We start from the raw sequence: 26,011 nt of genomic DNA on the forward strand, positions 1-26,011 counted from the left end.
AAAACCAAGCAAACAAATGTCCGGTGGGAGAACTTCATAACAACAGGAAGTGCTCGGAAGGTGTATACCTTACATTTTTACGTATTTTCTAATTTTTTTTTTTTTTACAAAAAGCATGTATTATTTTTACAACCAGAAGAAAATAAAGTTGTAAAACAATTTAGGGGGTTTAGTCGACACAAAGTTCAACACATCAATGGGGAGACGGGGCTGCCCCCCTCCCCCAAGCCAGAATGATATTGGACAACATCAGGAGTGTGGCGTCAACAACCGGTCTCACCTCCCTGCAGTCTGGGCCAGTCACCAGTCAGTGGGTTTGAGGCCCGGCCCTGTCTCGCGCTGTCTGTGTGGCCTTGAGCAAGTGACCTAACCTCCCAGTGTCCTCATCTATAAAATGAGGTGGGTTCCTGAGTTCGAAAGTCCCTTTCTGATATATAGACTTTATCTCCAGTCCCCCGTCGGGATGAAAGCTTGGAAGAAACTCACTGACAACTTGCCTAGGAGAGGAGGGGGCGCCAGAGGCTGAGAGGCGCCACTCAGTGAGTGGCGACGAGCAGCTATGTGCTGGCAGCTGGCGTGAAGAGAGGGAGAGCCTTACTCTGGTGGCTCCAGCTGGCAGAACCTGGGCCGAGAGGTAAGGATTAGACAGGGCAGACCCCACTGCAGGGAGCAGAAGACTTCCAAGCCTGGGCAACGCTTACCCAGGGCGGCTGCATGGGATAGCGGGGAGGGGAGGGGAGCCCCGGGCACTGTCACGGGAGGGCTGGGGCTGCGAAGCCATTTGTTAGCGATTTCTAACAGGACTCTGTCATGAGACTGAAGGCTGGACAAAACAATCTTCAAGACTCTTTCTACCCACGAAATTCTAAAAGGCCAGGCCAAAGTGCAGTGGTCATGACTTCCAGGCCTGTTTACCATTCCCGAGAAGGCAGGGCCGGGGTGGAATGCTAGTGAACAGAGTGCAATGGGAAAGACAACACTGGAAAGAGACCAGTTGGGGGGCTGTCTCGTACGCTGGGCTTGAGGTGATGGAGACCTGGACTGGCTGGGGGAAGCAGACCCCTTCTCACTGCCTCTGGCCCTGGCCCGTCCCCTAGGGCCACCCAGAACCAGGCCACTCCCTCAGGAGATGGGAGTCACCTGACCCAGGATGTCCCACGTTCTTTGAGTCTAAGACCAATGTGCCTTCCGCCGTTTCTCATGCCAGCCCCCCCTTCACGAGTTTCTAGAGTCTGCTTTGATATTGCATCCCTCATCACCCAGGCTCGCACCTCCCACCTGTTTTTTAGTTCCTATAGCCAGTCAACTCCTCTCAATGCTCCCTCTGAGATTGCCCTTCTTGCCTGGCAGCTCTCCCCCTGGCTGGCAGGCTCACTGGCATGTGGGGCTCAGGCCGTGCGCCGCTGCGGGGCCGGCGCTGGAGGGGAGGTCAGCAGACGCGCGGAGGCTGGTCCCGGGCCAGGTCGGTGCATTGAGAGATCTTCCAGGTTCTGTTTCCTGAATATAAGAGTTAGGTCGCAAGTGACTGATTTCCTCTGTTCCTCACTTATTCTCTCTACATACACTGGGCAAGAACTACTCTGATCAATCTTGCCAAGTCCAGTAGAACATAAATCAGGTGTCTCACAAGACACTCAGAGGAGAGAGCAGGGGGTCAGCTGTACCAACTCGATCGCAAACGGGGGGCACCACCAGCCCTTTGACTTCTCCCACTTCAGGCTCCAGGGGCCGCCACCCCCACCCCCACCCCCACCCCCACGGAGAAGAAAGCTGGGCAAGGGAACGCCGCAGGGTGGGCCGCTCTGTGTCCGTGCTGCCGGGCCACACCTCCCGTTGGCATCAACAGCAGCCACCCCATTCCTGAGAGCAGAGGGACAGAGAGAGGCTCCTGGGGCACCCAGTGTCACTCACTGCTGACCCCAGAACTCTTGGAGCATGTGTTTGCCTCAGGCGGACACGTCAGCAGTCCTCTAATAGCAGCTAATCACCGCTTCCACTCGCTGAGCTCCTACTATGCGCCAGGCAGCATCGAGCTTCGCTTCCCTCTGACGTCACCACTAATCCCCACAACGACCCTGGGAGGTAGCTATTACTGTTCTATTTTTAGACAAAGAAATTGAGGCTCAGGGAGATTAAATAAGTTGCTCAAGGTCACGTGGATAGCGCGCGATGAGGCCAGGCTCCAGCCTGAGGTCTGCTGGCCTCTCAAGTTGGGGCTCTTTCTTGTCTCTCTGATTCTCAATGATTATGAAATGGGAGATGTTTTCCTTTCAGTTCTTTACTTGTTCTCTGGACCCTGAGCGCCTACTCTGTGTCAGGCACTGTGCTGATGCGTTAGCTTTGCAGAGATGAACGAGGCAGGGGGGCCGGGCTCCGGAGGTCACCTTCCGCTGGGGGAAACGGAAGTGGCCCAGTCCATGCGGGGGGTGGGACAGGTGCACGAGCGGGTGAGCCCTGAGGACAGCAGGAAAGGGGCCAGGCTGCCGGAGGGCCCCACCCTCGAGCAGAGGTCTCTGGAGCTCCCCATTGTCAGCGGGGTTGAGAAAAGGAAAGGAGAGAAAAAACCCGACACGGTTGAGCACCCACCTCCCATCCTTCTGGTGTACTAGGCACCAGCCCCAAGGTCGGCACTGTTGCTGTCTGTCCAGACGAGGAACGTGAAGCCTAAAGAGGTCACATGCTGTCAAGGTCACCACGGCCACCTGGCACCTGTGTGGAACCCCCAGCCTCTCACTGTCAAGCATCACACTTGTCTTCCCAGAAAGTATATGGAGATAGAAAAAGTGGGAGTTCTGGAAACTCCTAAGCCCTGCTGCAGGGAAAAAACCAAAGTGCTCTGCAGAGACCAAGGGGGCCAAGAGCATGAGAATCTAGCTCCTACCATAGGAATGCCAGGTGTCTCGTTCCTGTTAAAGTCACAGCCACAGCCTTCTTCCAAATACGCCAAACCCCGAGAAAGGCCGAGAAAGGCCGGGAGGGGAGCCACTAAGGGGAGTGAGAGCGGGTCAGGGCGTTCCAAACCCACAGAAGCCCCGAAGTGAACTCCCAACACCCGCCCCGATGTGTACCCTGACCTCCTCCCTACAGTCCCAGTTTTCAAAGGTGGTGATCTTGGCGGGGAAGAAGCTCATCCTCTCCTCACCCTCTCGGCTTGTCCTGTCCAGCCGGCTCCTGCCCAGCCCCCTCCCGACCTCCCCCGCCGTGTGGGGGGGACTCCAGGTAACAGGCCTGGGCGCCTCCTCCTCCCCACACGCAGGCTGAGCTGCTGAAGGACACCAGGAGAACTGGTAGGACCTGCGTCCCTTTTGCCAGAGGCACAAACAGATCTGCCAGCGGTAATAACAGGGCAAAGGAGCGGACTGCCTGAGACGCAGGAGGAGGACCGCAGGCTTGCCGCCAGCCACCCCTGCCATGAGGGCCTTGCTCAGAAGCAAGAGGGGCCCTTGGAGAGTGCGGTTCTCTCCACTCCTGCCATGGGAGACCTAATACTTCCTCTCCCGCAAGATGGTTCTCTGCTAATACTAACACCCCCTAAGCATTCTCTTCCAGTGGTTCTGAGTGGCTCATGTCAGGGTTTTCTGAAATGTTATGCAGGAGCCTCAGGGGGTCCACCATCACCCCCCCCCCCCCCCCCCCCCCCNGTGTAAGGGGAGGAGGTGGTGAGGTTTGGGAGGTCAGGGCAGAAGGGATGAGAGCCATCCTTACCAGCCCTGGTGCCTAGGTGGGGAGGAATGGCGTTCCCTAAGGAGGCCAGAGTGCGTGTGGGGGTGAGCACTGGAGGAGGAGCCTTTTACAAAGGTTACTTTGTTTGGGGGGAACTTGTTACAGAAAAAGGAGAGGAAAAAGAGCAAAGCATCCAGGGTCTGGTTGGAGAGTCGGGGAAATCAGTATGTACCCAAATTCACGACAGTGCGTTGAGATGCGATGCAAATGAGTTTGAAGCAGGTACAATTTCAGCCTCAATATAAAGAGTTCGTACATATCAATAAAAAATACACATTGTTGAAAGCTGTGAATAGTATGGATGGGCTATTCATGAACGAGCTGCAAATGATAAAAATCATGTGAAAAAATTCAGCTTCATTCAAAATCAAAGAAATGAAAATTAAAATCAGATCTAGAAGTCTATCATAAATCCGGTCATAAAAATGAAGAAATAGGAACAATCTAAATATTTAACTCTAGAGTACCATTAAGAATTATAAAGAAATACTACGTATCCAATAGACGTGATGTTATAAAAATATTTACTAACAGGACAATGTTTGCAATATGTTAAGTTTAAAAAGCAGATTCTAAAACAGGGTAACAGGTAGGCCCATTTACATTTTGGTTAACAGAAGTAAGTCCATGCACACATCATAAAAATTACAGAAGACTAAACACAGCATTTATAGTTCTGAGTTATTACTCAATGGTGGAATTATGATTTTTTTAAAAAGATTTTATTTATTTATTTGACAGAGAGAGAGAGGGAACACAAGCAGGGGGAGTGGGAGAGGAAGAAGCAGGCCTCCAGTGGAGGAGCCTGATGTGGGGCTCGATCCTATAACGCTGGGATCGCGCCCTGAGCCCAAGGCAGATGCCCAACAACTGAGCCACCCAGGCGCCCCTGGAATTATGATTTTATTGTCTTGTTTGTGTTTTGTACTTTTCCTACAATGATCCCATTTTGATTTTGCAAGGAAAACTTTTGGGGGACTTTGAAAGAGTCTTTGGCAGAGGAAATGTACGAAGAAGGCTGATGTGGGAGGTCACCCGGGGTTCAGAACTAGAGGTCAGTAAAAAGATCCAGGAATGACAACTCTGCTGTTAACTCTGAAATCTCTAGGGGGCCCGTGACCTTGTAGAGAAAGCCCAGAGGATTTGCAGTCAGAGGATGAGTGGATCTTAGACTACCAGTTGACCCTGAGGAAGACACTGTATCTTTCTGAAACTCGATGTCTATAAAGTGGAAATAACAGTAACACGGGGTTATTGTGAGGATTACATAAGATAATTATTTGCTTTGTGAGGTACAAATCCCTAAACAAATGTGAGATGTTGTCATTAATAACATTCGTCTCTGGCTCAACTTTAGCATGAAAGCTGGCCAACTGCAAACTGGTCAAGTTTGCGCTGGCTGCTGAGAATACTGGGTACGTGAGAGGTGGGGGGCAATTTTCCCATGTGGTTCAGGCAAACTGATGTCCTGGTCCGTGGTAATAGACTATGAAAAGCAAAGAAAGTAAACTTATTCAGAGCTCAGAGGAAGGTGTTTGGGGACCTTCTGACTGCCCTCTAAGGAAAGAATACACAGCCTGTGATGAGAAATCCCTGGTTAGTCATGTGCTGGGCACTGGGAAAGAGGAGAAACAGCCCAAAGTACAGAGGTCTATAACTCCCTTTACCTACACTTGTTTACTGATGTTTTGGCAAGATGCTTGGGGGCTGAGTTGGGTGGACCAAGGATGTCACAGCTTGTCATCTAAGGAGACTGGGAGAGGCTGGGTGGTGGTTCTGGTTAGATGGGTCCGCACCCTGCACGAGACGAGGGAAGTCATGGCTTCTGGGCGGAGGTGGTAGGCACGCTCATGAATCATAAACCCCTCTCATTCATAACTGGTTAGCTGGTTCTTACAGGGCCACGCACGGTTTTTACGCAGTATGGTGCCAAACGTACACCCTCAAAGAGCAGCACTTTCTTCATCCCACTAGATGAAAGGGATTTATTGACCAGATGACAAGCTTCCTGCGTACCGACCACCTTCGGAGACTCCGTCTTGACCTCGTCACTCCAAGGCCTTTAAATGAGGCGCACGATCTTCACTCTCCTTTTCTTTCTTTTTCTGCTCCTTCTAGGATGCCCCTCCTGCCTCTCTTCCTGCTTATGTCCTCTTCCGCTTTGGAGTTGGTTTCGTTGCTCTTCCTCTCCTTGTTTCTCAGGTCTCCCTCTCCTTCTCACGGCCACCTGCCGTGGTTCTGGATCCAGGCGGCATCTTCTGTGCTCTTCATGTCAGAGGCACCCGCCACTCGGGGCCACCCGATGCTGGGGCATCCTGAGCTAGGAACCACCCCCCCGCATCTTCAGCGTGAGGCTGCCCCTCCTGTGGGGGTCCCTGAAGCTTTGGGTTCACGAGCTTCTTTACTCCTTGTTTCACCTAGTCCCCCCCTCAATTATCTAACAGGCCTTTTCAAATCTTTCTGTAACTAAATTTTTCTCCTAATCCCCCAGGCAACCCTGCTCCCCTGCTCCCCTGCCCCCCAGGCCCCTCTCTCTTCTGCGGGGGAGCCGCTAATCTATCCCTACCTTGCCGGCGCTGACATGCCCTAGACCTAAAGTGTGTTCCAGGTGTGGCTTTGCCTCCTTGTCAGTGGGGGGAAGAGGCAAGGACAGTTGTGTGCTCCTGTCAGCTGCCCCCACCTCCACTCTAGGCTTTTCTAGGCTCTTCTGTTTATCCCTGCGATCCAGCCGAGAGCCAGGATGAGAGTGTTTTCTGTCTCTTTTATTCCTTAGAACCTCACCCCACTGTATTTTTTCCAATCTAGATCTCATTTCGAAATCTCCTCCCCAAAGGGTTTCCCAGTGCCTCCCAGTTTGGAATCAACCTGCTGTTTACAGTACACCCAGATCAGGAATAGAGACGTCAGGGGGTAGATCTGATCCAATGCCCTGAAGACACTCATGAGCCCGAATCAGTCATTGGACTGGTGGCACCTGGACAAACAAAGCTCTTTCCTCCTTATCTCCCAAGATGGAAGAAACCAAGTAGGCTCCAAGCTGAGAATAAGGACTGGCCAAAAGGCAAATGCCAACTTGGCCATATTCCTCGCCTGAGGAGACGTGTGAGGAAGGGCGGTCCCTGCAAGCCCAGCCTGCACCAGGGGAGATCTTTCGAAGTAGCCCACAGAATTCTCTGCCCCTCAAAGTGCCCAGTCCCTCCCAGGGGCCGTTTCATAAGACTATGCATCCTAGTTCCCCACACAGGACTAATGGGGTAGATGTCGGGCCCTAGGGACCCTGAGTCCGAAGCAGCCTGTAGAACAGAGAAGCGGGTCAGTGTTTTGGGTTTTGTTGTTTGTTTGTTTGCTTGTTTTTGAACAAGTAGAGCGGGTTGTTCCCTGCATGCAAAGGTGACCCACCAGCCACCTCGGTAACCTGACGGCTCTCTGTCACCAGCAGGGAGGATGTACCTGTGGTCCTTCTTATTCTCCAGAAGAAGCTGAAGGATCAGTTTGGGGTTGAAAGGGTACCCTGGATCTCTGCATCATGTTCTAGCCAACAAGACGTTTCACCTGCTGAACATGTAGCCTGACACAGGGCTTGATCTCAAGACCCTGAGATCACGACCTGAGCTGAAACCAAGAGTTCGACACTCAACCGACAGAGCCCCCCAGACGCCCCTCAAAGCCCCAATTCTGCATCTGATTCCCAGAGAGCCAATCCCTTCATCTAATGAACAGAGCGCAATACGGACATCAAGCCGGCCTCTGGAGTCTCTTGTCACCCTCTCTTTGACATGAATGCTGTGGACAGGAGCAAAGCCTTTCTGCTCCTATAATTTCAGGAGAGAAAACACCATCTGATGCCACAGTAAGCTCCTATTCTTGGCACTTGGTGTCACTCTTGCTTCACCTTGCCTGAGCTCGAGGCTTTCCACTGACCGGTGGTGATCACCACAGAGGGGCAGAACTCGCTCTCCTCCCTCTCCCTTCCCCCATGCGCGCGCGCGCACACACACACGTACACATGCACAAATGTTCGGGCAGGAACCCAGCTATCCTGAGGAAGGGCAAATGTCCAGGCAGAAGGATGACAAGAGTGCCACATGGTGAATGATACGAGGAAGGGACTCATCTCCCCTGAGAAGGCTCGGGCAGCATTGTTAGCCGCTGACTTCACCAATGTTTTCTTAACAACTCCCAACTGCTCAGAAGACAATCTAGCAGCACAAACACGCGCATACAAACACTGAGAGTCACTTGACATCAAATTGGCAAATTTTGGTGACAGAAACACAAAAATGACCTATTTACAGTTGCAAGGCTTGCTGTCTCTCTCCTTTTCAAGACCTTGGCTACCAAACCTTTGTCAATCCCCAGTGCAGGGTTTGACACATTTTTTTCTGCTAAGAACACTTTCAGCAACCAAATAAATACTGTATTCCCTTTTTGTTAGCCTAATATTCTTCTTGTAAGAAATCTAACACCTTCACCACCCATGAGGGAAGGTGGTGCGGGGTGAAGGGGAGGCGTGAGAGTCCCTAAATGAAACAGGCTTAGTGAGGAACCACTCCCCAAGAAGAGCCAGTCTGGAAAGGGCCACCTGGCCCAGCCCTCCACCGTCCTATCTGCAGCAGGTGGCAGCATTACCGGCCTAAGAAGCACAAGGATATCTAGCTTACAGGGTTTGCGGTTATTTTGCTGTTCCCTGATCCTGGGCTAACTGGCTGTTCTGAGCCAGAGCTCTCTGGGAAGGTGGGGCTTCACTGTGCCCTCCCAGCAGAGTTCTGACATCTCAACACACTGGGGAGCAGGGCTCACCATTTCCCCACTGCCTCGTCTTTGAAAACATCTTGTGCGAGTGCATCCTAGGTTCCTAGGTTCCACCCAGATCGTCCCACCTAGAGTCTACCTTTTCATAGTTCCTGGAACAGGGGCTGGAAGTATCTAGCCTGGCAAGTCGCATCGGAGGTGCCTGAAGGCCCCTTGATGAGGAGACACTGTGGCTGAACTACCATGTATCCTATTTCTGGAGATAAGAGTGTTGATGCCAAGGTCAGGAAGGAGCAGCTCCCACCAACAGCACCGTGTGGTGCTGGGTCCCAGCGCCTCCTGCTTTCTCTAGGGCGGCACCCCCAGGGTAGCAGAGGGAAGCCCTAAAGGGTGGGGGTACGTGAAGTGATCCAAGGGTAGTAGCGAGTCAGGCTGCACTCTTCTGGAAGTAATTCAAAGTACTTCAGGACCCTTATTCCATTGATCTTACTAATATCCAAGGAAAGAAAGAAGGAAGGAAAAGGGCAGAAGCCTTGTCATTTCGTCAAAACAGAGTGAGCAGGGCGCCTGGGTGGCTCAGTCAGTGGAGCATCCGACCCTTGGTTTCAGCTCAGGTCATGATCTCAGGGTTGTGGGATCAAACCCCATGACGGGCTCCACACTGGGCATGGAGCCTACTTTGAAAAAATTAAAGAAAAAAAGAAGTATATACAAACCTAAAAACACGGATCCTGGCCCTGTGGCCTTAGCAAATGAAACAGATAGCTTATTGTGTGTCCATGTGTGTGTGTGCGTGTGTGTGTGTGTGGAGGGGGTCCTCTACTCTGGCGGTCCCCGGTAATCTGACAATTCGGACTGACTTCAAAAGATGGCTGAATTTGACCCCCTCTGTGCTGAAAAGCGTGCCCCAGCACAAACACCCCCTGCCCTGCCTTCCTCAAACTTTGTAAATAACAGAGACGCTCACTGGAGTAATTAGAACAAAAACTGTCGGCTAAGTGGTTTGAGAAGGTGTGGCTGGAGCATTCTATGTGTTTTCTCTAAAGCCGGACGTGCAGACCGTCCAAAATACAAGTTTAATGAGCTTATAAATTTGGAGTGACTCTTCACATGTTGTAGTGAGGCCTGGGGTTCAACTACACCCTTGACATCAAAGAGGCTGCGACAGGGTGCCCGCCCCTGAACATTTCCTCCAGAGTCTGCTCCGAGGCCTTCGCCCTCACAGTTTCTCCGTCTACCCGCACAGGCAACTGACCCCAATGATTCTGTCCCCAGGGTTTTGTAGAGGGAGATAACTGCTGGCATTCAAAGATGCTCTGTGATGTTTGATCTCCTCCCCTCCCTCCTTGGTCTCAAATACCTCTCAAAGAGCGCTGAGATCCTTTATGAACTTAGATGCTTCTTGTAAGAGATGGTACCCATCCTGGTTAACTCCTACAAATCCACAAGCTTCTCGAATGCTCCAGTTCAAAGCATTTTAATTTCAGTAATCGTCGTTTGCTAGAGTGCTTTCTAGCCTTTCCTACCTACAGTATTTCTAAACATTAATGTAATTGAACTTAACAGAGATTGTGCGTAAATGTGCCACAATGTGGCAGACGAATCACAGAAACAGTGTCTTGCTGACAGGGCAGGTCGAACACAGGAACAGTCCTGTCAGCACTGTGGGCCCACATAGGACTACAAATCCAAAACACCCGCAGGTGCTCCCACGAGGCACGCATGGGTGACGTCACTCTCTGGGGCTTGGCTACCCTGGCTGGATCTAAGACGCTCGTCCTTTCCAGTCAGTTTGTTTTTACAACCAATATCTGGGCTGCCACTTCAATATTTTCCTGTATTTCTGATCCATGCCGGCCTGGAGACTTAGATAAAATAAGCCCAAAGCGGAATACTTGGTCACCACTTTTTCCAGAGCCCCAGGACAGCATTACTAACATCCGGGACTGCGCGCGACCTTGCTATGCCACACCATGGAGCGATCTATTAATTAAACAGACAGCCAACCTTATAACTAGGTCAACCTTCTATATTCCAACTTCAGCCCTCGATTCCATTCCTTTCTCTCCAAGATTATTTAGAGCAAATTTCTCACTGACCAATATCGTGGATGTGTTCTCCCCGTGCCCTAAGGTGGGTTCCTCAGTCCACAGCCAACCCCGAATACCCCATGACTTCTGACATCTACCCCAGTATGCAGAGCCTCCTCTGAGAGTTTTTATTTTTCAGACTCGAGCATTCTCACGGGTTTTCCTGTGATTCTGAGGATATAACCGAGACAAAAGGAAAGGCCCAATCTTGTGTGTGCTGGTTGAATGAGGATGAGGGAATCTCGGAAAAATCTTCAGGACATCCTAAGAAGTCGTGGTGCCAAAGTTCCTGATGCTACCCTGCCAGCCCTGAACCAGGTAGAGACACAGACCCGCCCTTCCCTGGGCTGACTTAGCTCCGCCAGTTAGACATGAACATCTGTGCTCTCTCCCCACTGAATCAGTGCCCAACCGGTTACCTCCCCGGGCTCCTCGAGGGCATCACCAAGTAGAAGTCCTTCCTAGGGGGGGACAGCGCCATTCGGGAAGCCTAGCATCACCCCGAGAGTGCCGCCCCAACCCCTCTGCCTTCTGTAGTTACATGGGGAGGACTCAGGAAAGAGGGGTGTCTTGGGATGTGGCAGCCCGGGTCCAAATGAGTAACTGAGCCCAGGGGGCAGGGAGAGGGCCTGAGCAGGGAAGGAGTTTCCTGAGACACGGCTGCACAGGTCTGAGCTGAAGGCCGTGCTAGAAACTGAATGACGAAACAGAAATGCCTTCATAATGGTGATCAAAATCCCAGATTAGCTCGGCTTGCTTTATTTTCCTTTTTTTTTTTTTTTTTAATTTACGTCCGTATGAATTTTTTTCCTCTGGGCACACGAAACCCGCACTTTGTCTCTTCTTCTTCAGTACTCCTCCAGAGGCAAGAGACATGGGAAGCACCAGGTTGTGCTGCCATGCCAGATGAGGTCACAAGTGGATAGCTCTTTCTCCTGACGTGCATCAAATCTAACCAATAAATGTGTTGGTCTGACATTCATTGAGCGCTGTGAACCAGTCACCCTGGTAGTGAGGAGCCGTGAAAGGCACAGTCTCTGCCTTTAGGAGCTCGTGTGGGACTGATCAGGCCAGCGTAGCTCCTCCTGGCTTCCTGCACCTGCCCTCAAGAGAGTCTGTGCAAGGTCAGATTTTTCTAAAGGGAAGCCTCAGCCCTTCCTGACTCGCTGGGTAATCAGACCCTTTATTTTCACTTAAGACTCATCTCCCACTGGTAACAGCTTGTGATAGTTAGTCTCCAGGTTGTCTGTCCTCCTTCCTACTGAAATGCTCTGGAAGAGCTTCACGTTTAAGTCAGTCCAAGCATGAATCTCTGCTGAAGGCTCTTTCTGTAAAACGAGCAAGTCTTCCCAAATTTGTTGGCCTCAGCTGGGACTGGCATAAATCATTTTTTCTAGAATTGGTCTCTGTTGGATGTTCCATATTCTTTTCATCTTTGATTGTTTTTAATTACCAAAAAAAGAGATTTGCCGCCTAAACTGCAAAATGGTTGATAACCGATTTCCTCTTTTTGCATCAAAATCTTTAATGTCCTACAAATACAAGTAATTATTACCAACGGACTTGCATCATAGGTGAAAAAGGAATCGGAGGTATCCCCACCAGCGCAGGGAGCTCGGTGGGTCCCAGCTCGGCTTCACTGCGGGGGTAAGGTCACTGTTTAGGTGATGACACCTGTCACTGCTCACGGGCCTCTCTGGTGACCACATTTTCAGAACTGAGAAGTGGTGGCAGTCTGAGGCATGACCTGGCAAAGGGCCGGTGTATCTTCTTGTCTCTGAAACTGAGATTGTCCTAGGAAACTGATGCCACATGGCTGCCACAGGACAGCTCTGAAAATCATTCTGTGCTGCATCCAGCCCAGGGCCCACTCAGGGGTCTCTAAATCATCTTGTCCCTCGTGCTCAACCTAGCCCACACTGCTGGGACACCAGGTGTTTGTACCATTGATTAAAGTAGACATGCAAATAGTCCTTCAAACTGCCCTATCCACCATGTTCATTTTCCTTCCTTCCCACCAAAGCCTTCTCCCCTTTTAAGAAGAGAGGTATCAGCAGTCAATGAACATAACTGTGTCTACTCGTTCCCAGGCAGGAGGCGTTACCACACTCTATCAAACTGGCTCTTTCCAGATTAAAAAGTAATTATTCTAAAAGAAATTTTTATGGTTCATGCTAAACCACAGCCCCAAAGCTATCAGAACCGGCACTCAGGACAAATGCCAAAGAGGACAGTTGTGGGCATCTCGCTGAGAAGCAGCGAGAGAGACCCACTCGAAGGAAGCGAGCTCATATGGCCATGTTAAAAAACTAAGTAAAACGTTGGAACCTGTTCAACCACCCTACTTCAGTTAGAAGGCACTTTTTAACAACATTAGGAAAGCGAAACTAGCTGTGGGTGGGGTGGAAATGCTGCCAGGTCACCTTGCCTAAAGAAATGCGCCCAGCGCGCCTACATGACAGACGTGCAGCGCGGGCACCGCCGGGGCGCCGTTGGACCACGTGGCTGCGAGGACCACGCTAGCAGTTTTTGTAGCTCCCTGCCCGGGGGCTGTACCTAGGTTTTGGTGATCACTAGGCTCGTCACTTGAGGTAACTTGGGTTCCCAGCCATGATTTGTTATTCCACAGCGTGATTAAGAAACAATCACCTAGGAAAACACAGATGCACGCCTCAGTGTGCAAGAAAGGCCGGAGGGTGCGGAGAGCTTGCTGGGTCAGGAGTCTGGGGGGGTGGGGTGCGGTGCCGCAGGAAGGCAGGACCCAGGAGGTCCGGGGAGGCGACTCCAAGGCCAGCCTCGCAGCGCCCTCTCCTGGAAGGCGGGGAGCACACCAAGTGCGCTGGGCCGCTGTGGACCAACCCTGCGGCTCTTCTCCCAACCAGGTGCATCACTGACCCCTATTGGGCAAAATGCTTTTCAGCTCCACCAGACAGAGGGCTAAAGCCAAGTAAAATCCCCACCAGGTGGCGTGAGGCAAGACACGGCGTTCTGGGTCTCCATTTCCCCATCTATAAAATGGGAGCAACGCTAACAATAGCCGTCCGCGCGGACCTCCACAGATTGCTATCAGGAGGAAATGAATGAAGGACCGCTGCTTTCACCTTAGCCTGCCTTCCCGCTCTCTGCCCTAACACAATCCAGGTCACTTCCCTGAGGTGATCTTTCTTTCCAGTGTCTCTGAACTAAGGACACAATTATAAAAACAATACGATCATGTTAGCTTAAGCTTTACTAGCTAGTGGTATCTCACTGCTAGTAGCTTTAATAATTCCACAAATGTTGGGGCTCCTGGGTGGTTCAGTTGGTGAAGCAACCGACTCTTGATTTCAGCTCAGGTCATGATCTCAGGGTCCTGAGATCAAGCCCCACGTTGGGCTCCAAGCTCAGTGCGGAGTCTGCTTGTCCCTCTCTGTCTCCCCTGCTTGCTGTCATGTACTCGCTCTCTCTCAAATAGTAAATAAAATCTTTAAAAAATTTTTTTGAAATTCCACAAATGTTTTAAGCACAATTTCAAAGCACTTTTTTCATATAAGCATTATCTAATTTATTTTTCCTTTTTTAAAGATTTATTTGTCAGAGAGAGAGAGGGAGAGAGACAGCACAAGCAGGGGGAGCAGCAAGCAGAGGGAGAGGGAGAACCAGGCTCCCCACTGAGCAAGGAGCCCGATGCGGGGCTCAATCCCAGGACCCTGGGATCATGACCTGAGCCGAAGGAAGAGGCTTACCTGACTGAGCCACCCAGGCGTCCCAAGCATTGATCTAATTTAAATTAATTTTCTGGTAATTATGCATTCAGTGTCTAAATCCCCACTAGATTATGAGTCCCCTAAATGCAAGAACCTTGCATGTCCTTTGTCACTGTTGTGGTCTCAGTACCTACCTAGCATAGTACCTACTGCCTAGTAGATGCTCGATAAATATCTGTTGGATAAACACATGGATGAGTCATGGAACTGGTGAAGGCCAGTCAGAAACAGAAAGGACAAAGTCAGATGGGGGGGGGTGTCTTTTTTCAAGAGCGGTGACATAAACTAATATGAAAAACTTAAGAGTGGGATGATGAAAAAGTTTGAAACTAGACCAAGGTGGTAGTTACACGAGAGTGTGAGCGCGCTAGATGTCAGGGGATCGTACACTTTAATGTGGATAATTATACGTTATGTGAATTTCACCACAATAATAAAAAAAATGAAAGGGCAGAGTTGTAATATAATAATTATAATCCTGGTGGTTTAGACACTCTACAAAAACTTGATAAAGTCAACACAAAGAGGATAACTTTTACACAGTGCTTGATGGGGGACATAAATATTTCCATAAATGAATTCATCTGTTCCTCCCAACAAGCCCACAGACCTGCAGATGAGGAAACGGTGGAGTCCAGGAGTTCAGCTGGTGGCTTCTTTATTTCTCAAACGAGCCAGACCACTGGCCACTGGGAGGATCTGTCCCCTGGGGCCCCCCTCCCTGGGAAGGACTTCCTCCAGACCATGGTTTCTCCCTCATCTCCTGCGGGGCCCTGCTTCCAGTCACCTCATCAGAAAGGCCTTCTTAGCCACCCTATCTCAAAGAGCAGGCCCCCCACCCCTGCCTCGGGTCATTCTCCCTTATCCTGCTTGGTTTTTCTTAAAAATTCTCAGCTCAGATTACATATTGACACAGTGTTTCTGTCTCCTTCTGTGACAGCCTAAGCTCCAAGAGAACAAGGATATTTGTCAGTTTTGTCCTCTGTTATTGTCCTGACACCTGGCATAGTGCCTGACAATGATGGGTGCTTACTAAATATTTGTTAAATGAGTGAATAAGTCTAATTTTACCATGCACTTGGCTGATCTTTTGGGGAGCCTAGGTTTTTTAGGCCACACCACAAAAATGAAACTATAATGCAACTGAGATAAAATACCAGTTGTTCTAGTACTGTAACAAAGTGCCACCTGGTTCGCAAATGAATCCCTGCGTGCTAATCTTGTCCCCAGGAGCAGGGCACCTGTCTATTGTATCCCCAGCCGTCAGCATGGTGCTAAGTCCCTAGTATTGGTGCTAAGTACCATATTGTCTATATGATATCAATAAGAAACAATGGTTTCTGAGTGTCACGGACAAGAACTGAAGAACTGGCTGCCATACATGCTGGGGTCCCACCCTGGGTGTGTACATCGGGGGTGGGGAGTCTCTGAGGAGGAAGGGAAGGAGGAAGGAGAATGTGCTGGGCAGGGGTCAAAGTCCACAGAGCAGCCGTGTGGACTCACAAGTCCGGGGTAACTGGGTACAGATGGCTCCAGACACTGAATTGATCTATAACACAAATCTTATATGGTGACATTGAGCTCCCAGGGAAAAGCTTGCAGGGCTGGGTCACTGTGGTCTGATAGTACAGATAACTCTTTCGAGATGGACAGTGAACCTCTGAGACCCACTGGCCGTCCCAGAATGGTGCCCGGTGGCCTCTGAGAAATTCATGCCCGGCAGCAGCTGCCTTCCCCCAGTCCCTGAATCAGGCGGCCAGGCGTGAGGAAAATGAGTCCGGTGTCACAAAGAACACAGGTTAGGAGTCAAAACTCCTGAAGCTCTGATGTCAGCACTATTTCTTGCACCTGTTTGAACCTGTGTCTCTAAGCGTAGTTTACAAATTGCAGACAAACACACAAGCACAAAGCCATCATTTGTCCAATCTGATCACTGCCTTGGGGATTATTACATCGTAGACATCACAAAATACTTAATATGGAAAAATACCTGTTTGCCATCCTGGGACTCACGTTAACTTAATCGTACAGAAACATGTTTTCAAATCTGTAATAAATCACTACACTTAAAAATCTATATTTCAAAATTGAACTGCAGAGAATTCCAAGCTACAGAATGTAAGCATACGTGCACAAGTATTTTCCCCAAAAGCTTCCTTATAAGTTGTCTAAAGTACACAGTTCACAATTCAAGCAAATAATTATTTACTGAACAAATTAAACAGAAAAAAAGTCACAGCATGATTTGTAACGCTGCCATTATGTCTGCCGTGTTCCATGGTATGACTGATATTTCCTTCTACCTGGTGCTGGTTTCAGGAACTATGACCATTCACCTTTGGCCTGCACTACCTGTATGGAACCCTCGTCTTGTGGGCACTCAAGTGTAAATGGGTAGTTATTTTTTCTCAGTTCCCACAGTATGAAGGGAAAAAAAACAACACAAAACATGCTGTTGTTTTTAGCTTATATTCTCCAAAGTTCAAAAAGAGTATTTAACCATCCATGGAAGCCTGGGCTTGACACAGGTTCAACGCACACACACACAGCCTAGCATCAAACTGGACCAGCTTGCAGCTGAGAGATGCAAACTCAGGCACATGTGGAGGTGGGCATGGATCCCAGGCTGGTGGGCTCTGGCCCACTGGGGAGCACAGGTCCCAGCTGAAGGAAACACAGAATAGGCAGCAAGGGTTCCTGCTATATGGGCCCAGTATGGCCAGATCTTCTCACTTTTCAAGATAATCCAGCCTGTTTTAATGTGAATCTCTAGATTTTTAAAATGTTAGCAATTAGTTCTAAAAACTTATTAAAAAATATTCGGTAAACCAAACACGACATGGCTATGGCCTGATGTGGTGCCCAGCAGCTTGTTTGTGAACTCTGGGGTGGTGGGGGCAGGAAGTGGTTCCAGTGGGTTCTAGGCCCTAATCTGCCACTCATTAAATGCTTCCTAAGGTGGTCACTTCACTTCCCAATCACTTGGTACTGAAATCCAGTCAGCTGCTGACGCTACTGTGTAGCACGTAAGAGTGCTAATTCCCTTGGATTCAAATCCTAACTTGGACCCCACTGTATACCTGCCTTGTCACTTTGATTGACCACTCCAGGCTCCAACTTCCTGTCCTATAAAATGCACAGTAATACAGCCCCTCTCTGGGGCTACTCTGGGACTACATGAGATCCCGCATGCAAAGTGCCCACCTACAGAGGAAGCGCTGGATGACACACATCAGCTGTGGCTACCTATAAGCCTGGCGCCTCCATCCTCACCATCTATTCACAATTAATTAGTAATCCTGTTTGCTAGGACTTCTAAAACCCTCTCCAATCTATCCTCTGGTTTTTGCCCCACTTTCTCTGCCTTAGTTCACAGCCTTGACCTCTTTATCTTGAACTGTTCATTCTAATGGTCTAATGATCACATCTCCTGCTTTACTGAGCACCTACTCAGCACCCCACTCTGACCCACTCTCATGCTGCACCCACTTGATTCCATCTCTCAGCTTGGTAAACTATGTAAAGCAAAGATCTCACCATGTGATTCTCCTTGTCACTTACAGAGCAAAGGCTAACTTCCTTAATCCTGCATTCAAGGCTGTCCCCAGGCTCTCCCAAGCTCACACGCTGCCTGCCAGTCTCTATAATACTCTCTCTGCTCCAGCTGCACCAAACTACTGTTTTTGGTCTCTCCTGAGTGAGCCATGCAGTCCCCGGTCATTATCAGCAATCTTCTTCTTTCCGCTGAGAAGGTTTATTTGTCCTGTCCTCATCCAGTGCTAACCCCTTACCACCATTCTTCTCACCAGTCCAGCCCCAGGTGGTAAACTCCATGAAGAAGGCTTCTCTGATTGCCCCCCTAATCAGCTTCAAGGCCAGGCCCTCCCTCTTCTGCAGTTTCACCACACTTAGTACATGGCACCCTCCTAGCCCACCTCACAATGCATGGACATCAATCTATAGAGATGTCTGTCTCAACAAGAGATAGGAGGCCAAGGGCAAGAACCTGGTCCTACACATTTGTTGCATTCCCAACTGGCACACAGTAAGTGTTAGCTGTTTGCTGAATGAATTAATGGGACTAGCAAAGGGGGTATTTGACAAAAGCCAAACCATAATGTCATTTTTAACACATCCTGTTGCAAGAAACAGGGATCTTTGGGAATATCCAAAGAAAGACTAGGATAATGGAGATACATAAAATCACTCAGGAGCCCTCAATTCCCTCAAATGTGTTCATTTTGGTTAATTTTAGTAAAAAAGGATATTACATATACAAAGTTCTAGCTACCTAGATGATTGAAAATATCTGTACTTACAAGGTGGCTGCCATTTGTCCTGGTGTCTTGATCTTCACTTTTTCTTTCTGTGGCCTCAGTGGAATGCATCTGGTATCCCATGAGAAAATGTAATCCACCCAAAGAACAAGTCAGATTATTTGGTTCATGATTTATATGCTATGCAATGCCATCTGAGAGACCCACACAACTGTCTTGACCTCATGCCTGTGTAGTCCTCCTATAAGAGAGGTAAAAATTTCTCCACCCCTGAGAATCAGCAGAGGAGGCTAGGAGTAGATGATCTTGGGAAGGCAGAGATCTGGGGGAAAAAAAATAAACATCATTCCTCTTTGGCATTTATGTTCTTAAAAACTTGGCACTGAAACACTCATTCAACAAGCTTCACTGACTAGATGGAAGGGTCGTTACCCAGCCTCATTGCCCACCCCCTGGGCAGGATTGCAGGCCTTGCTTTGACAGGCTGGGAAATTGAGTAGCAGGGCTTTTCTAGTAGGAACAGAGTGGGAAGTTCATCAAAGTGGTTTCCAGTGCAGCTCTGGGATCAGGCTGCCTGGGCCCAGGGCATGGCCCAGGTAGTTTCTAGCTGGTAGACCTGACAGAGTAATAGTTCCTGTCTCAGAGAGTTGTTGGAAGGATTAAATGAGAGAGAGTATGTAAAGTGCTTAGCACGGTGCCTATGAAATTATTCAGATTATTATAAGAACTCAGTAATTGTTAGCTATCATCACTTGCCAAAAAGATCCTGCTACTAGGTTTGAGCCTTTTGTAGCTTATCTTTACAACTCTGCCCACACCCAGTATCTCTACTTTATTGTCCAGCTGTGGGATCAGAGTTTCTAGGGAATGGAAGAAATAGCAAGCTATAAAATTCTGACCAACAAATAAGCAGAAATAACAGAGGCAAAGAGAAGAAAACAGACTACATATAGAGATCACCTGGTCACGTGCAATGGCTCAAGCATAAAAATGGATATGGACTCTCAATGGCCATGAATGAAGGAAGAAAACAAAGGGGCCTGCCTTCAAACTGCTGAGGGAAAACTCTATACCTAGAGAAACCTCAAGGATGGAATAAAGACATTTTCAGGCATTTGAGGCTTCAAAAAATGGGAGATATTCTAAGGAACAGGGTAAATTATTACAGCAATTTCTCATTAGATGTTAAATAGTATTGACACAGGTAATGTCATTGAATGTGACTTTAATTCATACCACAAATACGTGCTGAGTGCCTACTCTGTGTTGGTTAGACAGCAGACTAGAATAGGTAACCCAACAGGCACACATTGATTCCCACATGGAGCTTACATTCTAGAGGGGAAAGATAGATAATAAACAATGACAGAAGGGAAACTTGGAGTCAGAAGGTGATAAGTGCTACAGAGAAGGAAACCAGGGCCTATAGCTCCAATTTCCAGTACATAAAAACTACAGTGGTTAGAAGAGTGAACTAAATGACACCATCTAGACACAATCAGATGAATAAAAAATGACAGACACCTATAAGCAAATAGGCTTGAATTCTTTAAAAAAGTCAAAGTGGTTCAAAACAAAATTAGAGGAGATTAATGTAGATTAAAAAGAATTAACAAGCACATTCAACATATGAGCCCTGGTGAGATGCTGGGCCAAGGAAAGGTTATAAAAGAACTTTTGGGGACATAGAAGGAATTTTAATATAGATTGAATATTAAATGATATTAGGGAATTATTATTTTTTTAAAAGATTTTATTTATTTATTTGACAGAGAGAGAGAGCATAAGCAGGGGGAGGGGCAGAGGGAAAGCTCCATCCCAGGACCCTGGGATCATGATCTGAGTCCAAGGCCGATGCTTAACCAACTAAGCCACTCAGGCACGCCTAGGGAATTATTCTTAATTTTTAATGTATTAAATTAAAATAATTTTAATTTACTTAGGTATTATGGATATGGAGAAGACTGTCTTAATTCTTAGTAGATATGTGCTGAAGTACATACAGTCAAAGCAAATAGGGCACACTGTTATCAGCTGCTGAATCTAGGTAAAGAACATTTAGTCGCTCATTGCTCTAAACTTTCAATTTTTCCATATATTTTTAAATGTCCAATATAAAAAGGCAGATAAAAAGGAATGGAGAAGATCAGAAAAAGCAAGTATAGACTACTTTTTGGAAGAATTCTGCTGTAAAGGGAACGTATTAGTTTCCTAGAGCTGTTGTAACAAATTACCACAAACTGCATGGCTTAAAAAACAGAAATTTATTCTCTCTGGAGAATAAAGTTCTGGAGGCCAAAAGTCCAAAATCAAGGTATTGGCAAAGGCTGTGCACACTCCCTACAGAGGCTCTAGGGAAGAATCCATTATTTGCCCTTCCAACTTCGGGTGGCTCCTGCCACTCCTTGACTTGTGGCCGAACCACTGTAGCCTCTGCCTCTGGGGTCACATGGCCTTCTCCTCTTCTGGGTGTCTGATCTCCTTTGTCTCTCTCTCATAAGGACACTTGTGATAGCATTTAGGGCTCACCCAGATTATCTAGAATAAGCTCTTCCTCTCAAGAGCTTTAACTTAACACATCTTTTGCCATGTAAGGTAATATTCACTCTTCTGCCATATGACGTAATATGCAGAGGTTCCTGGGAGTAGGAAGTGAGTGTCTCTTTGGGGGGCTACTTTTGTGGCTACCACAGGGTGCAAGAAAAATGGGACAGTAGCTGGAGGGGAATGTGGAGTCAAGAGAGGTTTTGTGCTTTTTCAACGATGAGAGCGATTACAGCATGTTTATAATAACTGACGTAGCCATTTGCTGTACACTGAGGTTTATTTTTTCATTGTGCTAGTCACTTTCACCCAGGAAAATTCATAAAGGAAATAGCAAATTACCTTCAAGATGAAAATCAGGGTTATACTTGAGAATTCAATTAAAAACAATCAAAATGTAATGGAGGAGACTTTTTGTCAAACATGGCCGATTGAATACACACATATGTTTATCTCCAAACCCCACCAAGATGAAAATAAAAGGATAAATACAATATAAAACAATAAAGAATGAAGACCATCAATTAACAAGCCCCATCTGTGCACACAGAGTAAGATCAAACATTTTAGGAAAACCTCCAACACACACACACACACACACACACACACACACACACACACACCAGGAAAGGGGGAGGAGAATTCCAAGGAAATAATACGAAAAGCAGAACACTTAAAAACAGAAAAATTCTTCCTTGGAGATCTAAGAGAACATGTACACAAAACAAAAAACAGAAGTGCTCTATATAGGGGCGCCTGGGTGGCACAGTCATTAAGTGTCTGCCTTCGGTTCAGGGCGTGATCCCGGCGTTATGGGATCGAGCCCCACATCAGGCTCCTCCGCTGGGAGCCTGCTTCTTCCTCTCCCACTCACCTTGCTTGTGTTCCCTCTCTCGCTGGCTGTCTCTATCAAATGAATAAATAAAATCTTTAATAAAAAAAGGTGCTCTATACAAAAAAAAGAAGCAATCAATGAACAAGAGAGAAATTAAAAAAAAAAACTCAATAGAAAGGATAACAGGTAAAGTTAATGAAATTGTCCCCAGAGTAGAATGAAAAGAGAGGGACAAAACTAGAAAAGAGATAAGAGCTCTAACTCAGGCTCCAATGTCCTGCAGTAGAACCACAGAAAACAAGAGAAGAGGGCAGGGTGAGCCATTGGAGCGGTAGAAAACAGGTAATTTATATAGGGAAGAAAAACAGGCCATAACCATAGAATAATTTTTTTTGAAAGAATAAAACTGCAATTATAAACAGCAACACTCAGAAGTTAGGAAAGAGTGGGGCAATGCCTTTACAATTCTAACGGAAAAATATTTCCAACCTAGAGTCCCATAACAGCTAAGATTCATGGCTCTTCATCCCCATTCCCTCCTCACAGACTCAGATGCTGTCCCTTCCTCTCTCATATTTACCCCTTCAACGTCAATAATGTTATGCTTGGCTCTAATTTCTCCTCTTTGACTTGCAATATTTTCACGCAGATGAGGTGTCACAAAGTTTACCTCCCATGGTCTCTTTCTCCGGAAGCTATTAGATGATGTGGTTGGCCAAAATGAGGCTGTAAAACAAGAAAGAGGGAGAAGATCTAAGATCCAGGCAGTAGGAGAGCCAACACAGAGGAACAGAGAGAAGTGTTAAGAAGCCCAGAACAGCAGCAACAGGGCAAGCCTAGAACGCAGCCACTCTACATCAGACCCAGAGGATAAAGGACTCAAAGAAGGAAATTGCCAGAGAAAAAATGAAATCGATGAATTATCATTAGGTTTGACTACATGAACAAGAATATGACGTGAGGCTTACAGATCTTTTGGAGGCTTTGGGGAAAATCAGCAAAGGGTATGTAGAAAACAAAAAACATGAGCCTATTATAAATTTGTGTCATGATATTTATGATATGATGAAGTTTCTACTCCTCAGAAATATTATAGACTCTTTTAAGATTTTATTTATTTATTTGACAGACAGAGAGAGAGAGCAGAAGCAGGGGGAGCAGCAGAAGGAGAGGGAGAAGCAGGCTCTCCATCGAGTAGAGAGCCTGCCGTGGGGCTTGATCCCAGGAGCCTGGGATCATGACCCGAGCTGAAGGCAGACACTTATCTGACTGAGCCACCCAGGCGCCCCAATATTACAGACTTTAAAAAGTACATGGAGGAGGGGCACCTGGGTGGCTCTGTCAGTTGAGTGTCTGACTCTTGGTTTCAGCTCAGGTCATGATCTCAGGGTCGTGAGATGGAGCACCGCAATGGGCTCCACGCCAAGCCTGCTTAAGATTCTGTCTCCCCCTCTCCCTCTGTCCCCTACCTCCCCTCCCCTCCCCTCCCCCAAAAAAGTATATGGAGGGGAAAGGGTGAAATATTTCTTTCATCCAAACTTGCATGGCTGCTTTTTGCCACCTCTTACATCCCTATCCAAGAGACAAACAGGATCTAAGAGCCTAAGTTTTGACACTGATGTCTAGACAGTAGGCACTCAGGGAGTCTTCTCCCTTTCCTGGGATGTGAGTGGATGATGGATGGCGTATGGAAGTCATAGGAGAAAGCCCCAAAGGAGACTGACACAAGGGGAAAAGTCCACGTGATCAGATGAATAACCAAGTCAAAGATGGAAACAATAATAACACAAACAGTTGAGGCAACTTCATATGGAGTATGAGCAACTCAAATTTGATGTGTGAAGGTGAGGGAAACCCATGGAAATGGTGATCATGGTGAAGCGAGCCCAGCATTATTCTGGCTACATTTGGAGGCTAGTTAGAGGGAATATCCATGAGGATGGGCTTGGTCCGGATGTATAGGGCCCCGAGAGGAGCCTGTCCCATTAGATTGTAAAACTGGCTTAAATGGGAGAGGGGCATACAGAACGAGTAAAGGAGGTAACTTTAAAACCCAACAAACATAATCATTATGATGGGATTTGACTTCTTACTTTTTTTCTTCACTTCTTTTCCCTTGCTTGTGTCACTTTGAAGACCCTCATTCCTCTTCAGGATCCTCTCTCAGAAGTTTTCTTTGCTCGCTCCAGCTTGCATCTTCCTTCACAGCCTTCATTACCTACCCTTTATCCTGCTGTAATTCTCCATTTTTCTCACTATGCAGTCTTCTCTTATGAACCAATCACACATGAAACTAAATCATCTAGCCCCTCCCAACTCCATTTCTCAAACATTTCCCAACAAGCCCTTCAGTCACAGCTCTTCTCCAAGAAAACAATCTCCACCTTTCCTCGACGACGTAGCAACACATTATCAGATCTTTTCTTTCTCCTCAAAATATTCCCATTTCCCTCCTCATTCTTCTTCATTTCCTTTGGCCCTAGCCTCCACCTTCATCCTCTAGAGTTCCTCATTCCCATGCTCTCCTTTCCTCTCTCATATTTACCTCTTCAGGGTCAACAGTGCTCTGCTCGGCTCTAATTTCTCCTCCTTGACTTGCAACACTTCCTCAAGCGGCCTCTCTTTCCTTCGTTAGCTTCAGTCCTTCATCTGCCTCATTCACCATTACCTTAATCTGTAACCTCTTTCTCTTCCATAGAAACAGATTCATCGGCAATATCATTCACTCCACCCAAGACATCCTCAACTCCCACTGTTTCCTCAGTCCCTTCTAGCTCATTACTCCCTTCCACCCTTTCAAAAGGATTTTCCATCTCAGCATCAGTAACTTTAGTCCATTTTTCATCACCAGTAACTACTACCACTCTTTCAGTTGTCTCCTCAGTTATGCTCCCCATTCCTGAACCCTCCAGCTTCTCTGCACTTGACTGCAGTTTATCTCCGGTGGATCTCAAATCCTCTCCACTACTTCCCAACTTCTCTCCACTGGATTCCCCTTTCTCTCCACTTGACCTCAGGTTCTCTTCACTCAGACTCAGCTTCTCACCACTTGATGTCAGCTTCTCTCCACTTGACCTCAGCTTCTCTCCACTTGACCTCAGCTTCTCTCCACTTGATCTCAGCTGCTCTCCACTCAGCTTCTCTCCACTTGACCTCAGCTTCTCTCCACTTGACCTCAGCTTTTCTCCACTTGATCTCAACTGCTCTCCACTTGATCTTAGCTTCTTTCCACTCAGCTTTTCTCCACTTGACCTCAGCTTTTCTTCACTTGACCTTAGCTTCTCTCCACTTGACCTCAGCTTCTCTCCACTTGACCTCAGCTTCTCTCCACTTGATCTCAGCTGCTCTCCACTCAACCTCAGCTTCTCTCCACTCAGCTTCTCCCCACTCACCTTCTCTCCACTCGACCTCAACTCCTCATTCTGCCCTAGTGTATGTGGTCTGGATCTCAAGTCCTCTCCTCTGATCCCCACCCCAGTAAATTTCAACCTCTCTTTAAAGCCAGACCCCCTCCTAGACCCTGCTGTAGTCCCTGCACTGTCGGATTCAGCGCCGATTTTCCCTCTAATTTCTTGCTTTCCCCCCATCTCCTTTGGGCTGTTTTTCCCCAAACCTGCTGAAGCCTGTAATGCACTTGCTACACTGTGCAGTAGCTTCATATCCATCCTTTCCTGACTCTGGCCTGACTTCACTTTCAAGACCATTTTTTCCGCGTCTTCCGGTCTCCAGAACTCAGAGTCAAGCTTTGGGTCGCCCATCCTAGGCTTTTGTGTATTTCTACCCATGAGCTCCATTCTCTTCCCGATCACAATGAGCCCGTTCCAGGGCACCCACAATTTTTCTCGCAGCATCTGTGCCCGTCTGCTTCCCGATTCTAGGTGCGACCGCCTGTGGACCCGGGCCTGGCCTCGGGCGCCCTGGCCGCGGGCCTTGCGGCGTCTCCTCACGACTCTGTGCGGCTTACCTCGCAGATCCCTCATGCCCCAGAGCGAAAATTTTAACGGAGCCCCTTTCTCCACAGACACTAACCCTCACCCTTATCCC

General features: G+C 48.0%; 1 protein-coding gene across 10 annotated transcripts in view; it reads right to left on the bottom strand.

Annotated features, from left to right (window-relative positions):
- The window catches only part of LOC105236452, a 38,571-nt gene extending 12,573 nt beyond the window's left edge, over positions 1–25,998 (bottom strand). For 3 of the 10 annotated variants that reach the window (XM_034645650.1, XM_034645647.1, XM_034645651.1), the window contains exons 1-3: positions 24,061–25,998; positions 22,638–22,693; positions 18,631–18,910 (exon numbers count right to left, since the gene is read on the bottom strand). In XM_034645650.1, coding sequence (XP_034501541.1) covers positions 24,637–25,947 — 1,311 coding nt within the window. In that variant the 5' untranslated portion in view covers positions 25,948–25,998 and the 3' untranslated portion in view covers positions 18,631–18,910; positions 22,638–22,693; positions 24,061–24,636. Of the gene's footprint in view, positions 1–1,349; positions 1,498–18,630; positions 18,911–22,637; positions 22,694–24,060 lie in introns of those variants that run through there. The other 7 variants (XM_034645657.1, XM_034645656.1, XM_034645655.1 and 4 more) reach the window with 7 other exon arrangements.
- Positions 25,999–26,011: the final 13 nt, after the last annotated feature.

Source organism: Ailuropoda melanoleuca, chromosome 16 (genome assembly GCF_002007445.2).
Source record: "Ailuropoda melanoleuca isolate Jingjing chromosome 16, ASM200744v2, whole genome shotgun sequence".
NCBI classification, from domain to species: Eukaryota; Metazoa; Chordata; class Mammalia; order Carnivora; family Ursidae; genus Ailuropoda; species Ailuropoda melanoleuca.